This window comes from Berghia stephanieae, chromosome 8, assembly GCF_034508935.2.
Source record: "Berghia stephanieae isolate SIO BIC M18660-M18661 chromosome 8, UCSD_Bste_1.3, whole genome shotgun sequence".
In the NCBI taxonomy this organism is placed as follows: domain Eukaryota; kingdom Metazoa; phylum Mollusca; class Gastropoda; order Nudibranchia; family Aeolidiidae; genus Berghia; species Berghia stephanieae.
Window position 1 is genome coordinate 50,884,754 of NC_088367.1, and position 16,710 is coordinate 50,901,463.

General features: G+C 35.5%; 1 protein-coding gene across 2 annotated transcripts in view; it reads right to left on the bottom strand.

Annotated features, from left to right (window-relative positions):
* Nucleotides 1-12,581: 12,581 nt before the first annotated feature.
* Nucleotides 12,582-16,710, bottom strand: part of LOC144978830 (uncharacterized) — a 15,745-nt gene continuing 11,616 nt past the window's right edge. For both annotated transcript variants that reach the window (XM_078925377.1, XM_078925376.1), the window contains exons 10-12: nucleotides 16,416-16,710; nucleotides 15,487-15,779; nucleotides 12,582-15,077 (exon numbers count right to left, since the gene is read on the bottom strand). The exon at nucleotides 16,416-16,710 is cut by the window's right edge and continues 24 nt beyond it. In XM_078925377.1, coding sequence (XP_078781503.1) covers nucleotides 14,978-15,077; nucleotides 15,487-15,779; nucleotides 16,416-16,710 — 688 coding nt within the window. In that variant the 3' untranslated portion in view covers nucleotides 12,582-14,977. The remainder of the gene's footprint in view (nucleotides 15,078-15,486; nucleotides 15,780-16,415) is intronic.

Sequence of the window (16,710 nt, forward strand, 5' to 3'; positions counted from 1 at the left end):
TTCAGCTTTGCTTCCCAGTGGTAAATGTTCAACCCAATGATCTTGACTGTTTACACGGGGGAATATCAAGAATGGGGGCATGTGGTTTCCAATGGCATTGATGGAGTTGCAGACTGTGACAAGGTCTCCGCGTTCTTGACCTGTAATCGACCCGACTCGTTTGGCTCCCTTTTCAGCAATTTGTTTTACTGGCTTTTGCACAGTGGACACACCGGTTTCGTCAATATTCCAAATCCGGTCTGGAGAGAACCCTTTTGACATCACTTGCTCTAAATTATTGAAGAAGAGATCCACATTGTGTCTATTGAAGCTCGACATCCTTTGCAAGGAGGTTGGCTCAGGTTGGCGAACTGAGAGTTGTTTGTGATTATTCAAGAAACTATTAATCCAATCGATACCTGCCGATTCATCTCTCTCCCAATTGTTTGGCATTTTACATCCATTCTGCAATGCCACTTTGTAGGCTAGTTGACCTAGTTCTTTTAATGTCAACCCATGAAATATTTCACTGGCAAATAGCAGATAATCAACAATTTCCCTTTCGATCTCGTCTGAAAAAACTTTACGATTTGGCTTGTATCCAATTTCTTTCTCGGTGATTTCTTTTCCCGCTTTCTTGAGGGCAACGTATCGAGCAAGGGTTCTGTAATTGACAGTATGCTCCCGTGCAGCAGTTCTTAAGGATTTCCCATAGTTAATTGTTGCATCCACAGTCTTCCTTGCTGTTGGAAGCCCTTTCAGTTTTACATTCGTACATCCGCATGACTTCTAAGATTTGAAACGTTCACTGTTCTGGATATAATGAGGTGTTTTCTGGAGGATATAGAAAGAAAGATAAAGGAACTTTTTTAGAATGTCATTTACATAATTATCTTTTTAAAGATTAAACATTTGAATAAAACCATTCCTTCCTAACCTAATCAAATTGAGCTTTGGTCACACCCATTAGTAGCCCAGGGCAGGTTGTCACACCTGTGACAACCAACCCCAGCACTGTGACAACCTACCCCAACACAACCTGATCGATGTTGCAAGCTCTAAAAAATTAAATTGATATAATATCAACTATATCTATATATCATTGCAAAAAGGATTCATTGACAAATATAATTGCAAAAAAAACAACCTTACCTGTAGTGATTTGGGTTGCCTCCAAAGAAGTTTTACTGGTATTCAAAATATTTACATGTGGTCTAAATTTCACTTCAAGCAGTGGTGAGAGAACATTTTCAGAGTGATCTCCCCTGAAATAGTAGTCTTGAAAAAGATTCACAATAATACATCAAATTAATAATTCGCAGTTTTCCTATGAGCATCAGAAAGCGTTTGTGACAACCTGCCCCACCTTCCCCACACAACAAAAGACAATGCTCAGGCACACTCAAGGTTGGTAACACCTTGTTCCAATAGGATTTGGGGCCAACTTGGGGGTCTTGTCCGGCTTTTTTTGGCTGCTGGGCCTGGCTGTTCAGAATTAGTTAATTTAGCCTTTAGGCGCTCTGCATTGGCGGCATGCTTATCAGTCAGCATGTGATGATCGACAGATGACTTTCTCTGATGATCTAAAACGGTCCCGGGCTGTTGTCTTGGAATCAGTCTTTGCTGAATTATTGGACATCATGAGCGATTTTATTTCATACAACTCAAACTCAATTTCGGCACAAATCCAACAAACGCCTACTAGAGGATGATAAATTGCCGGGATGAGTCAATCGATTGAAAACAATGAATTATCTACTTCCTGTGTTGTCAAGGGAAGCTACTCGCGAAATCTTTATTAGTTTTGTGTGACGTTGGCAGTAGTATTTTCCTATGTTTAGCATTATATGATTATATGTGACTCCAGAACATGGAAAATTGCAAAAAATTGCGGCAATTGTCAAAATTGCGGTCCCGTTGCGGTAACAGTGAAAAATCGGGGCCGCAATTTCCTGGAGGACAGATTAATAGTTTTAATTGCTCCCTTTCAAAATCGGAAGACGTGTCATGAAAAACTCTCATATGGGCATGGGGTCCATCCATGGAAATTTGGAGAATGTTACGATTTCATTTGTCAGCAACTGCATTCATAATCTTTTTCTCGGTGTTAACAGCCTTTGCATGTCCTATGAAAAATGGCGTAAAATACTTACTTGGAAAATTAAACGAGACTTACCTGTAAGTTGAAGTTTGATTGGGATTTTATAGACACAAGAATATTCTTAGGCTTTTACTGAGAGAAAGCGTCCCTGCACATGCGCAATCACTATTTAAAGCTAATAGACTACAATAGCTGTTACCATCAATGACCTAATTAAAGGACCCCACATTGATTTTCAATTTTGAAAAAAGATGTATATATTCATTGGATGGGAGGAAAAATGGGAAGGGCGGTCAAGGCCTAAGAATATTCTTGGGTCTATAAAATCCCAATCAAACTTCAACTTACAGGTGAGTTTCGTTTAAGTTTCTAATTTTATAGACCCAATGAATATTCATATGGCGTTGCCCGAGACTTTAAAGCCGTAACAGCTATTGTATCGATCCACTATATAAACAGAATCTGCACAGGAATTAGTGATGGAGTCTATATCCTGCTGACAAACTGAATCTATATCTATTTTAATCAGTTTTTTCGAAACACATCGTCATGGCGCATAAGCTTTTCAGGAGTGTGTTGTTTGTATTTTTGGAATACTCGAGTCCGATTGCCTAGTTTCTTTTTGGACCATCTTAAAAATTTCTGGATTACAAATAAGAGTCTCCATTCTGCCACAATTTGTAGGTTTTATATACTTTTGAAGTAGTTGGTCCCTATCCGATATTTGCATTCCTTTGCACAGGATATTATTGATTCCACTTGCTAGGTCATCATTCATTAAGGGCCCTTCAATTTTCTTTGTGTCTGATACATCTTTTAAGTAAGAAGTTGAAGATGTTTGTGCTTCTGACACTTCACCGTCTTCTTGTCCATCATTTACATTGTTCATTGTTTTGTAGTTGTCATTCAGAGTGTCACATTCTGTCATCTCCTTATCGTAAGCAATTTCAATTCCGTGACAACGGAATGATCGCCATGAGCTTATTAAGTTGTTGTTTTATTTCTGAGAGTTTGTCCGTTGTACCAACCCATTGGTGATAAAACGGACATGTATGTCCATTTCTTTTCTCTGTTGCTCTGCATCAAAAAGAAAAGTGTAAAATTAATGGCACTCCCTTCCCCCTTCCCCGTTACATTACACAATACATGTGATATGTAGTTTTGCCAGCTGTGCAGGAATACTGTCCTTATATTATGTGTTTGGTGGCAAAGTTGGTGGTCATTTCGATACGAAATTATCCATTGTTAAGAAATTCTTATTTTTTGTCTCAAATTCCTATTTTCTTATCTTCTGATTCCACTTTTGGAATATGTAGGGTTGGCAGCTCTGTTTTTTATTTATTTTTATTTTTTAACTTCAGGAATGGGAGACACCCTATGTTTGTCGTTACTTTGCCAATTTAGATTTATCTCCGTCTTTTAAATACAACAATAAACAGGTATAGGGATATTGACCTTAATACAAAAAAAACAAAAACAAAAACAGTAAATTAAAAAGTCAAAAAATAAAAATAAATAAATAAATAAATAAATGGCAGGTCTGTTAATACAAGTATTTTAGGCACAATTCCATCTTTAGCAAAACAAACAGCAAATAGTAAAAACAAATTAAAAAGGCAGCAAGAATCCACAAAGCAAATGTGTATCTCGTTGGTGGATGGAGAAAGAATGAAATGAAAGCATGGCGCCACTATGTCAGGAGAAAGTCCATAGGGTGTGATATAAATATTTGGTTCCAGTCTGTGAGTACAGAGATGGACACAATTTAAAGATGTGATAAGATACTGACATGGAAGAAACAATAGTTACATTCTTCTCTTTCCTCTCCTACTAGTAGTAGTAGTAGTAGTATTATGTAGCAGCAGCAAGATAATGAGAGATGAAAAATGTCCCAATCATCCATCTTCGTTAATTAAATTCAAGACGACTGTTATTTGTTATTACGTACTATTATTCTTGTTATTATTATAATTATTATTAATGTGATAACATGCTTATCAATGTGAATTAAACTCAGGAATTTATAAAAGTTATCAAAATATTTGTAATAAAATTAATGAAGAATAATAAATGAAAGTTTTCTTTATTTTGTTACTTCTCTCGTAATGAATTATCATGAAATACAGTGGTACCTCTGAATAGTGACATTGACCTCTGGTACCGATTTTTTAGCTTTACGTTATCAATAATAAATACCTCAAAATACCGACATACATTTAAGTAAAAACCCCATTTAGCAACATTGTTATAACAATTTTCGGCAGTTGATACTGATGCTTGATAACCAATTATCGTCATCATTTCATACTCTTAACCAATAAAAAACGCTTTTTCCCCTCCCTCCCAATGAGATTGCTTTGTTACCCGCCAATCACATGGAACCAAATTCATATGGAACCACAGCAAAAGAAGTTTATCAGTGGATGGGACTCTCAAGGGTCCATTAACATTCTGTATAGCGCACTATCCACTCGAAGTCTCAAAACGCTTTACAAGGGGTCCTAGAGCAACAACAGAGCTGCCAACCTACTGCAAAAAATGCGGAATTATACGCATTTTCAGCGATTGTACGCATTTCCCCCAGGATTGTACCCATTTTCAGTGTACGTATATATAGGTCTTCATTGGATGTTGTGTTACCTTGTTATTCATATTATTACTAGCCTATTGAGAAACCTTGGTGACCAAGTGGATATTCATATATTTTTTGACCAATTATGATCTTCATGCTGGGAGGTAGAATTCTGAAAGGATTGGATTATAGTCTTGGGAACATCATTGTTGCTGCAATTGAGCATGTGCGGTGTGACTTTATGACAGTATACCTTCCTCTTACTTTCACAATGGTTAGTTTCCGTCAATTTCAGGATTTTACCCATTTTTATTAAATCTCCCCCGTTTTGAGGTCCCATTGTACACATTGTCATCAGATGGGGTTGGCAGCTCTGCAACAGCAACTCTTAACATGTAGGACTAGACACAATGCCTATGCAATATTACATTATTTTTTTTTCGGACAGAGCAACGCTGTTAAAGGCCTGGAACCCATTTTACACCCGAGTATGGTGAGAGAATGTGAGTAAAGAGCCTTTTCCAAGGACTTAATTATGCGCCAAGAAACCAAGGACCTTCCGATCCGAAAGCAAGAGTCATACCACAATAGTAGCTTCGATCATGCCTAAATTCACACAAACAACAGCATGGGATCCAAACCAAGGTGGGAAACACTCAGATAGTCTCTAAATCGAATAATATAATCACTTAGACACATCTCATGGACAGAGAAGAAAACTAATGAAGTATTAGAGCAAGCTGAAACTAAAAGGCTATTAATTCGTACAATGAGAAAAAGACAAATGCCATTTTAGGGCACCTAAATCGACATAAATGTATTGAACATCTTGCTAGAAGATAGAAGGTAAAAAGAGTAAAGGTAGACCAAGAAAAACTCTATTTGAATAGTTTGAACAGCTGGGTGACAAAGAAAGAGAAGAGTAATATTAGTTTTCTGAGGTTATCTGATCAAAGAGATGAATGGCGTATCATGATCACCGATGTCTGGCACAGACTTGGTACTTGAAGAAGAAGAAGACACATCTCTCAATGAAAAACACTCACATCAGAATATTTCTTCTCAATTACGAGTATTGGGAGGACCTTATCAAAAACTAAGCCACCTTACTCCATGACAGAAATCCATACTATAGAGATCTAAGAGAAAGGGATAAGAAATAAGGGGAATAGGTCCATAGAAGTAGACCTCACTTACCACCTGCTCAGCAGCAAGTCAAGTCAAGCTGTAAGAATAAAAATATTTTCAATACAAATGACTGAAGGAATACAATGAGACTTGCGTTTATTAGTAAGAGAATTATTTAATGCGATACTGATCCAGAACAATGATTGGAAAAATAACAGTAAAAATAATTGAAATAAATATATATATGATATTGTATAATATGATATTTTAATATAACAAAACCTTTTTTTTTTAGAAATACACCGGCGCTTGTTTGTTTTTGTTTTTAAAAGGCGCTTGCAACACATTTAGGTTATATCAGCGCCAGTAAAAATAGGGATCAGATGTAGATTCCAAGAGCATACCACCAATGTACTTAGTTTGAGATCACTATAAGTCTCATCCGGATACAAGCACAAGATCCAACAAAGAGGAACACACTCAAATGCTTACATTATACATTCAAAATAAGAAATATAATAATACATAACAGAGAGATGATTTACAAGGGGAAAACATATCATCTTCCAAAACATTAACTATGCATTTGACTGTTTCCCTCCCAGCTAGGACTCCGGCCAGTGCCAGGACAAAACCAAGTAATCTCATTCCAAGACAAAGACAGAAAGCATGTTGGAAAACAGGTACAGGGGGAGAGAAGACACAGCAAGTACCTCCCTGCCCACTATGGGAGGTCAGGAACTCCACCAAGCCGGCGCTTGTAATTCTTTGGTCATCATCAGTGACCCCCAGTCAATCTGGTATTATGACGTGATAAACTACAGTGCAACATGCATTCGACAAATTCACAGGTTCAACAAACATTAAGAAATTAAGGAGCAGGCACCGGTGCGAGATAAAGATCTAAACAAGTGTTTATGAAAGGTGCCAAAGCAAGAAAGAAAAATTTGAGAAAAAAACATCCCAAAAAATCAGTCGACCTCGACTTGAGGTTCGATCCCCAGTCAAGGTCGACTGATTTTTGGGATGGATTTTTTTCTTGCTTTGTCTGACACCTTTCATACACACTTGTTTAGATCTTTATCTTTAAACAAACAAGGACAGAATTCCTAGATTATATCCTTCATTGTCTTAGTAAATCTTTCACAGTACCCACAAACACAGTTTCACAGTCAACCAACTAAATTGAGCGAAGGGAGAGAAGAAAGCAGAGAAGGTCGAGTTGTGCCTAGTCTGATACTGATCAAAAGATTATATCATAAAACAAGTCAACGATCACGAAAAGAAAGTTAATTATTGTGAGTTGTTGTATTCAATAATTTATCTCAACCAAATGAGTCAGTTATTTCCTTGTGACTAACATTTTTTGATCAGTCTCGGGCATAGCCATCTTACGTACTAGCCTGTCATCCGAAGTAATCAGCCCCACAGTTTCTGAGTATTTATCATAATATTATGACAAACTGATGAAGGAATTGCTTTGCAATACCCGACAATGTCATGCATTATTTTTTTTCTATTGCCTGTGTTAAAATTGTGAGTAATGTTCAGGATCTGTGGGGTTGACAGTTTCAGGTGACAGGCAAGTGCTAAAGATAGCTATGGTCTCGGGTTACAAGTTTAAGAAAGCAACAGTTGTGCAGACAAGCACCTCTCCTTCTCACTACTCACAACCCCCTCTCACGCCATCCTGCGTGCCGTGGTGGTGTTTGTTTCCCCAACGAATAATAACATTTTTGCCAAGAAAAAGGCATGGATAACTTCATCAATCTACAAAACCTGGATGTGAAAACACTGAGATCAGTAGGCTTCATCACAGTTTGTCTCCCTTGTTATACAGTCGTGTTTTTATATTCTTCGAAACACTGATTAAACTAACTTTTCTGGCTATCTGTGTAGTTCAACAATTGCATGTTGCACTGTAGATAAGTCGGAATTGAATTTTTAAAAACAAAACTCTATTTCAACTCAAATTCAAATTATTATCATCAGGTCCATTCTGACATAAAACCATATTGGAGTCAATAATAATATATTAAGAGATGAGACATGAAAATATTTAGCGGAGACAAGACAAATGTGCCAAAAGCATCAATCTTTCATTCCAATTACATCCCTGCCTTAAGGGTAAAAGAGAAAAAAATATTTAAGACACAATAATCTTGTTCCCTCAACAACCATGGCCCAGGATTTATCAAATATTTCAGATCAAGGAAAACAAGGAGGAGGAGAAAGGTTAATAAAGAACATCCAAGGGTTGGGGAATTTTTTTTTTCAAAAAAAGTATTGATACTGATAGTAGTAATACAGTTAAACTTTTCTATATCTATGATGACTTTTTAGGGACGAGAAAAAAAAAGGGTTGTAATAGTAGATCAACCAGAAATGCTTTTACTTTCATGAATACCACCAGTGCTTTCTCTCTCTCCTGAAATCTTTAAAGCAATATAATAAAGCATTTTAAAAGAATCAATATAGATACCAACTTAAGCATAATAAGAATAGAATATACAAGTATATTCGAATAAGTGAACAAAAAAATTGAACTTGATTATTAAAATGCAAAATAATGTTGATATAGTTTTTTTTTTGCTTGTTTGTTTGGGTTATTTTTTTTGTAAATCTTTTCGACATAAAATCAAGATAAGTCAGGTATTGCATAATACTAATGATAATGTCAAGTTAAAGCTAGAATGGTACAGTTTTGTGCAAGACAGATATATCAATATATCAACCCAGCTAGGATCATGGAAAAATGTCAATAAATGAATGGTATGTTGATAAATGGGAATAACCGCATTATGAAGGAAGGCCAATAGCATTGCCACATAGTTACATCAATCAAGATCATATGGGATGGAATGAAATTCTAGGTGAAACCATATTCCAAGTCCATCTCATAACATACAGATCGAAGACTGAGATAATGGAACATAGTCTATGATTCTTGTGGATTATCAATGTCATAGAAAAAGCACAAGATCTGCCACATGGCTCTCGTTCTGTAATAAATAACGATAAGTATTGAATTGTAAGCTTCAATTTATTAGACGAAGACAGATACTGTGCACGTTTCGGGTTTCCCCTTTATCGACGAGACACGATGAATAAAACACTAAAATCGAATGAGATATGTAAAAACACAATGAATAAAGCACAAGGACGAATGAGATATGTGTAAATTCACACGTATCTCATTCGTCCTTAGTGTTTTACTCATTGTGTTTTGTTGATAAAAGGGAAACCCAAAACGTCCACAGTATATGTCTTCGTCTAATAAATTGAAGTTTATAATTCAATACTTGTCGTTATTTTTTTCTTCAAGCTTCAAGCAGCAACATTTTCATCGTTCTGTAATTGTACAATATAGCATTCATATCCCAATGACAAGGCTACAGGATGTGTCACTGGTCCCATCCGTAAAATATCATTGGTCAATTGTCTAGCAATTTCGCTGGCTCTCACTCTCCTACACCAATGAATGTCATTGGCCGGAAATCTTTTTTTGTTTCGTGCAGATCTATTACTGTAGTAATCCTTCAGAACCATTAGGCCCATCCGATTTCTATAGCGTGAAATGGACTATAGTAATTGCTTACTATCCTTTGGATAGGACATTATTGTAAAGTACTTTCCACCAGATCCTACAGACCCAGCTACCCGTTCACTGCTGGGTGGACAGTCGGGTCAGAAAATAATCTCGACTGCACCTAGGATCAATCTCAGTCCCTTTGCATGTGAAGCAAGAGCCCTACCAAGTGAACTATCGGGACCTCCAGATTTATTACTGTGCTTATCAATAAAAATAACATCATGATGTTGATATAAGCCTTTCCTTATCATATCTGCAATTTTTTATTTTACTGATCTATATATATCATAACAAACAGGAACTTTGTTGCAATGTGGATGATGGTGGTAAAGGAATGGTTGATATATCTGCCTTGCATTGTATAATAATATAATATAAGAAAACAGGGCATAACTTTTAACTTGAATTGAATTGTTAACCCAAAACACTACACAATTTTATCACAGGGGTAGATATGCTCACAAGGGGAGGGGGGGGGGGGAAGGGAGGGAAGAGAATATACACAATTTGTGCATCCAATTCAATATAAAATAAAATAAGTAGTGATAATATGTATCAGTAAAGAGATCATAACAAAAATTTAACAAAACAAAAGAATGGCAGCAAATCAGTGAAGGGTTTTTTTTTTGTTTGTTTGTTTGTTTGTTGCTTTAGGTCTCTTCCAACACAATTGAAGTTATATGAGAGACCGCAGAAACAAAAAAAACAAGCAATCTAACAAAACTAGTACAAATGTAAATCAAAATCATAACCTAAAGATATCATAAGCTAAATTATAAATAACCAAGAACAAACAGGCAGAAAATTTACAGAAAAAAAAATATCCCCTGTCAAAAATACAATTACAACCCAAAGAAGCAGGATAGGCTAGTAAAGAGAAGAAGAAACGACATCACTATCGGATCGTACACCCATGCGAACATCATAGGTATACGATTCAAGGGTGATGCTCCCATCCAACCACCCGCCTCAGTGAAGGGAATGTGACAATTCAACAGCTCGTGGAGTAGGGTCATATACTGAACAAGTTTCAAAACTACAGAACTTTTCGGTACAACTAACCTCTTTGCATTAACTAAATATAATTTGTCATCTTCATTGAACAGAATGGACATGAATGATATATTATTTTCTTTCCGTGTTTGAGACAAGAATCAGTAAATGGCATGATTGTTTTTAAAGGGTTTTACAGCGCTTGTGGCACATTTAGGTCATTTCAGAGCGAGTAAAAAGGAAGAAAATGGGATAGTCAAAAAAAGATATAGATTTACAATTTAAGGCACACGAGAAAAAGTAAGACAAAGGGGAAATGGTTCAAATAATAGGGAACATTAGCTGTGTGAAACCAAAGTCCGTTATTTTTTTCCATTCAAATAAATAAGAATTATTCAAAAGATAACTGTACTCAGAATTAAATTTATGAAAAGGTTTTAAAACATTTGTGTTGATTTCATGATTTGAAAACTGACATGCAAATAAAAAATTACCGCAGCAGAAATGGCAATTGAAAATTTGCTGGCTTTTACGACTGTTTTTTTTTTTTAAATCTACTTTTAGGAGTTTTACAGTTCTTGCAACACTTTAAAGATACTGTAGTGCTAATAAAAAGATAAATAACGGAATAATCAAGTTTATAGTTTAGCTGCAATTACAAACACCCAAACAAAGTAAGACAAAAGGACTTATTAGATAGAACAAGCAAAAAAGAAGAAAAAAAACAAACACAGGAGATCAACAATGTGTCTTAATCTAAGGTGAACTTTAAGTTTTTTAAAAACGCATTTCTATGTTATTAAAGTATCGAGAAACTATAAATAAATAAATATAACAAGAAGGAAAAATACCATCTCTTCCCCCCAAAAAAATTGAAAATAAAAAATAAAGAAAAGAAAAAACAAATTTGACAGCTTCCGTTTTCTTGATACAGGATCCCAGCCTGGATCAGGGCAAAATCAAGATATCTCCTGTTAGGATTAGGACAGCAAATCAAAAGAGGGAGGAAAACAAATATATGTAAGTGCATGACATAATCAGTCGGAAGGTGAAAATGTTCAATTGACAATTGTTGCATTTTCTGAAAGAATATGCTCCCCAGAAAATTTTAATCTTTATTTGAAGTAAATCGGGTGATTTTTCATGAAGTTATGGTCAAATGTATGGGAAAGGTATCCAGCAACTTTTCTCAAATTTCATAATTTTTCAACTTGACTAGCTGTAAAAAATATTTAGAAGTGAAATTAAGCTTTGATATTTCCTGAAGATGTACAAAAAGGGTTGATTTAATCATTTATGACAAGAACTCATTTTTGATAAAATATTGACCTTCTAACTTAACTTGGCAATATCTCAGTTCAAACCTTTTCACCATCCGACTGATTATGTCATTCACTGTAACATATAGAGAAATAGAAAACAATAAGTAACCGCCTCCACCATTCCAGGTCGACAAGGGAAGTTTTAGATATTAAGAATTTCATGTCATAAATATCAATAAAAATCAAACATCATTGAATTTGGGACGGTATGAGTCAACATTTATAACTTGGAATAAAAAAAAAAAAGATGGAGGTGTTAAAAATGAATGTGAAATATATATGTAAACAAAAATGAGCATTTTTTTCATTATTGGCTGCATTCACCAAAGACAGATAAAAATGTAGCAATGAAACCATTTGTAAAGCAAAAGAAAAACTGTACAAATTACATTTTTGTGCATACTAATCATGCACTCTGATAATTCTCGTATAAGTAAGATAGATAAATATTGCTTTGTGAATATATATTATGAAAAAATAAATTATTTTAATCAAATTTTTAAATAAGAGAGAACTAAGATATTGATGCTATTGTGCTCTGTGTCCTTGAAAATTATATCAAATCATGATTTTACAATGTAAAATAAATCCCATCCTGAGTTCTTTCATTCATATGAAAAGTCATACATGACTTTAGACCATACAATAAACAAATGATAAATAAAATAATTAAATCCTACAACCAAACAAGAAAAAAAAAAGCTTTGTTCTTTTTGTTATATGTCTCCTGTAACACAGTTGGAACACTGTCAAGATATATGTTGGACTTATTATTGGAAACTTCCATTTCCAGCCATGTTTGTTTGTTTTTAAGGGTTTTACAGTTTAGAACACATTTAAGGGGACGGGCGGGTCCTCGATTGTCAAAAATCGAGTAAAATATCGATTTTGAGATTTTTTTATTTTTGAAAAGTTTGAAACCTTTGCTACATGAAAATGTGTTTGTTGACTCTCAGATGGGTCAGTTTAGGTCCAAACTGACCTCTTGAAGTCCATGGGGGTCAGTAAATATAATGTTACAGCCTGGCTTGACAGCGAAAAAGCCATATAAACATTAGGCCAATATGAGCATAAAACATCGATAATAATAGGCAAGTTTGGTATCGATAGTTTCGTCTATTTTTGGTCTATACGAAATGCCCACTGTCAAGGTCTTCGGTCTATCTATATTTAGTCAAGAGCCTTTCCAAAAACTCCTTCTCTGACCCAATTGTGAGGGGTTGACTGATTGTAGTAAAATCGTGAGTAATTGTTGTGACCTTTGCCTTGCTAGCGCTGTTCTCATTGGCTGTTCAAAATAGTCGATGATAACATGACCTGATACTGCTTTCTGAGTGGTTAGCGGGCGAGTCAAAGTTCATGCTTTGACCTCACCTTCGCATGCGTCGCATGTAAACATTGTTATTCTGTGTGTGATTTTTCTTCTTCCCGGGGACATAAAAGTTTTGTTTTGTGAAAAGTACCGACACGTACGCAACAAGTATGCCTAGAAAGACTCGAATTGTACGACTTGCAAAATCAGCAGCTCGAACAAGATGGGAACAGTAATATTATTGTGAATTTTTATAGTTAGAATTTGTCACTCCTTCGTAACATGATGCAAAATGAAAAAGCGCTGAGGTCTCTAAATGAATGAATGGAGTTACTGTCGAACTAGACTGAGTATTGGTTGTAAACGAATGAGCGAGAGGTTTGTTATGCCCTTGAGAACAATAGCGAGAGAGAGAGAGAGAGAGAGAGAGAGAGAGAGAGAGAGAGAGAGAGAGAGAGCGCAAAATCCACTAACTGTGCTCAAAACGCTATACAAAGGGTCCCTGACCGACAGCAACACGTAAAATGTAGAACAAGACATGACGCCTGTTAGGCGATATTACAATTTTTCCGACAGCGACAGCACTGTTGACGGCTAAGTACTCATTTTACACCCGAATACGGTGAGAGAACGGGAGTAAATAGTCTTTTCCAAGGACTCAACTATGCGCTGAACCAGGCTCGAAACCAGGACCTTCCGATCCGAAAGCGAGTGTCATACCACAAGACCATATAGCCGCTCATAGCTTAGATAGATAGATAGATAGATAGATAGAGAGAGAGAGAGAGAGAGAGAGAGAGAGAGAGAGAGAGAGAGAGAGAGAGTGTGTGTGTGTGTACGTACGTGTGTGTGTGTGAAGCCGAGAAAAGGCAAGGCAGGAACAGGAGGCTGAAGAGGGAGAGCCTGCACATCAAGCAGGGTCATTTTGACGCATGAATGCATGATCTTGTCTGAGTTTCCTGTGCTTGAAACTTTGAATGCGTTTTTCTCTGTTTGTGCTTGTTCTACCTTTATTTTGCTACTCTTCCTTTATTTGTTAACATTTTTGAATGATTTTTCGCATGTGCATACAGTATTACTAGCTTCATAAAACTGAGCATTTGTATTTCAGATTTATTTTATAAATTTTGCGTAATTGTGGGTCAAAAGTCCAAAAATGGGTCAATTTTTGATTTTTCAAAACTGATGAACTTTGAAAATCAATAAATATAATATTATTGTAGATATTAGAAAATCGATGCTTAGCCCAAATGAATGGCTCAAATACTACTTGTGTACCTATTTTCATGTCAATAACTTGTCATTTGGCGAAGCCTTAGCATTTTGAAAACTACTTCATTATAGGGTATCAAATTTCAAAATGGCGACGTTACCATGGTAACCAAAAACTGAAATTTAGGTTTTCATTTTTTTCTCCTCTAATTAGGATGTACATAACCTAAAATTACCACTAAAAGTCAGCTACTTATTACATTTTAGAATTTCGCCTTCAGGACCCGCCCATCCCCTTAAGTCATTTTAGCGTCAGTACGAATGAAGAAAATGGGATAGTTGAAAAATACTATATTTACAATTAAAGGTACACGAGGAAAAGTAAGTCAAAGAGGAATTGTTCAAATAGAGAAATGATGTATATTCCAAGACCACACTACCTGTGTACTTAGTTTGAGATTACCTAAATGTCTCATCCAGACAAGAGACACACTCAAATGCTTAAAAATCATGATAATCAAAACAAAAAAAATAACAGTACATAACAGAGATAGGATTTACAAGGAGAAAAAAAAATATCATCTCCGAAAACTTAACTATACATTTGACTGTTTTCCTCACAGCCAAGGACTCCTTGGACAAAACCAAGTAATCTCATTCCAAGACAAAGCAAGATAGAAAATAGAAGACGCAGAAATGGACCTCCCTGCCCACTACGGGGGGGGGGGGGGGGGGGGGGGGGGGGAGATAGAAGCATTTCCAACCATCATTTTCTCTTGGAGCTCATTTTCTTTTCAGGAACAGCTTTTGATCTGAATGGAGAACATAGACCGGGGTTGGACATTTCTTTTTTGGCTTTTTGAAATCTGAAAAAAAAAAAAAAAAAAAAAGAAGTCAAAATATGTCAATATTCCTATAATATATTTAGAAATGCCATTGAATTCAGAGAAATATGTGAAAGCCAGACTACTGAAATTCTTTAGATTATATAATATTGATGAGAAAATGACTCACAGGGAGATGGAGATTTACCTCAATGTTTAACGTTTTGTCTAAAATAGCACATAGCATTATAAAAAATTAGAAATTTCTTTACTTTTTTATGCTCCTCTTGGCTAAAATAAACGTTATAGGTCACTGACCTCAAATGATGTTAGTAAATTTTTTTTTTAAATCAAGAAGAAAAAAAATAAAATAAAAAAGAGAACATGAATGCTAAAAACAACCAATGCTCCAATATGGAGAGACAGAATTAAGGAAGAAATTAAAACTTACTTCTTGAAAGGTCTGTGTAGATAAGACCTCAGGCGCATGTTAATCGACTTTTTGTTAAGGTATTTGTGGGCTGGGCTATTTGGAGGGTAATAAGGCGTTGTTGAAGATGATTGAGGTGGTGACGATGACGGTAATGGTTGTGGTGATGATGATGGTAATGGTTGAAGTGAGGATGTTTCTTTTGCTGTCGGATGAGATGTCACTGCTGCATCAGACTCCAATTGACCAGTGGACTCATCAGGGTCATCAATAGAATCCCCAAAATTTTCTTGACTGTCATAGTCTTCACATATCTAAATAAAAGTCAAAAAGAATAATAATCAAGGGTTTAAATATATATATATATATATATATATATATATATATATATATATATATATATATATATATATATATATATATCTTTCAATCAATATCAATCTTTGCATTCATCAATCAGTGATGATACTCACAAAAAGTCAAAAAGGAGGAAAAGTCTCGGAAAAACGGAAAACTCACCTAGAACCTAGTATTTTTTAAAGATTTATTATATAAAAAAAAAAGTAAAAGGAGGAAATGAAGGAAATATCCGCGGATCGAGGATCTGAGGAGGAAAACCGAGGAAAGGAAAGAAAACCGCGGATTTCCGCGGATCCGCGGAAAAGTATCATCACTGATCAATGTCTTAAGACTGTAAAAAGTAATGATCAAAAATGAATAAAACAGCTTCAAAAAAGAAAAAGAACAAAATACCAAACACTGGGCTTCAGGGTATTTAAAGGATTTGACCTAAGCAACCCTTATTACAATATAATATGATATTAGATTATAATATTATAGAAGCCAAGTCTTATATTTTTGGTTATAAATTCAATATTTTAGCATTTGAAAAACTCAACATAATATTATATTGATTTGAAAACGAGCCAAACTTTTTTTTTTAAACATACATGTTCAACACTTTCCTGAGACATGGTACGACTGCCACGAAGGGAAAAGCTGTATTGTCGAATGCTCTGTCTGTAAGTGTCTTCTTCTACTGTTTCATCGTGGGATGTGTAGGCGTAAACATTGCCTCCCCAGTTTTGGCTGGTACCATCTCCATCTGACTCTAGACTGTTGCTGGACAATCTGGTGATTTTATCCTCAGCTGATGTTGAATATGAGTCTGTGTCTGATAGCGAAATGCCATCTGCTGTAGAATATTCTTCTGAAATTGAGCTTTGGCTGTCATCCTTCTTTTTC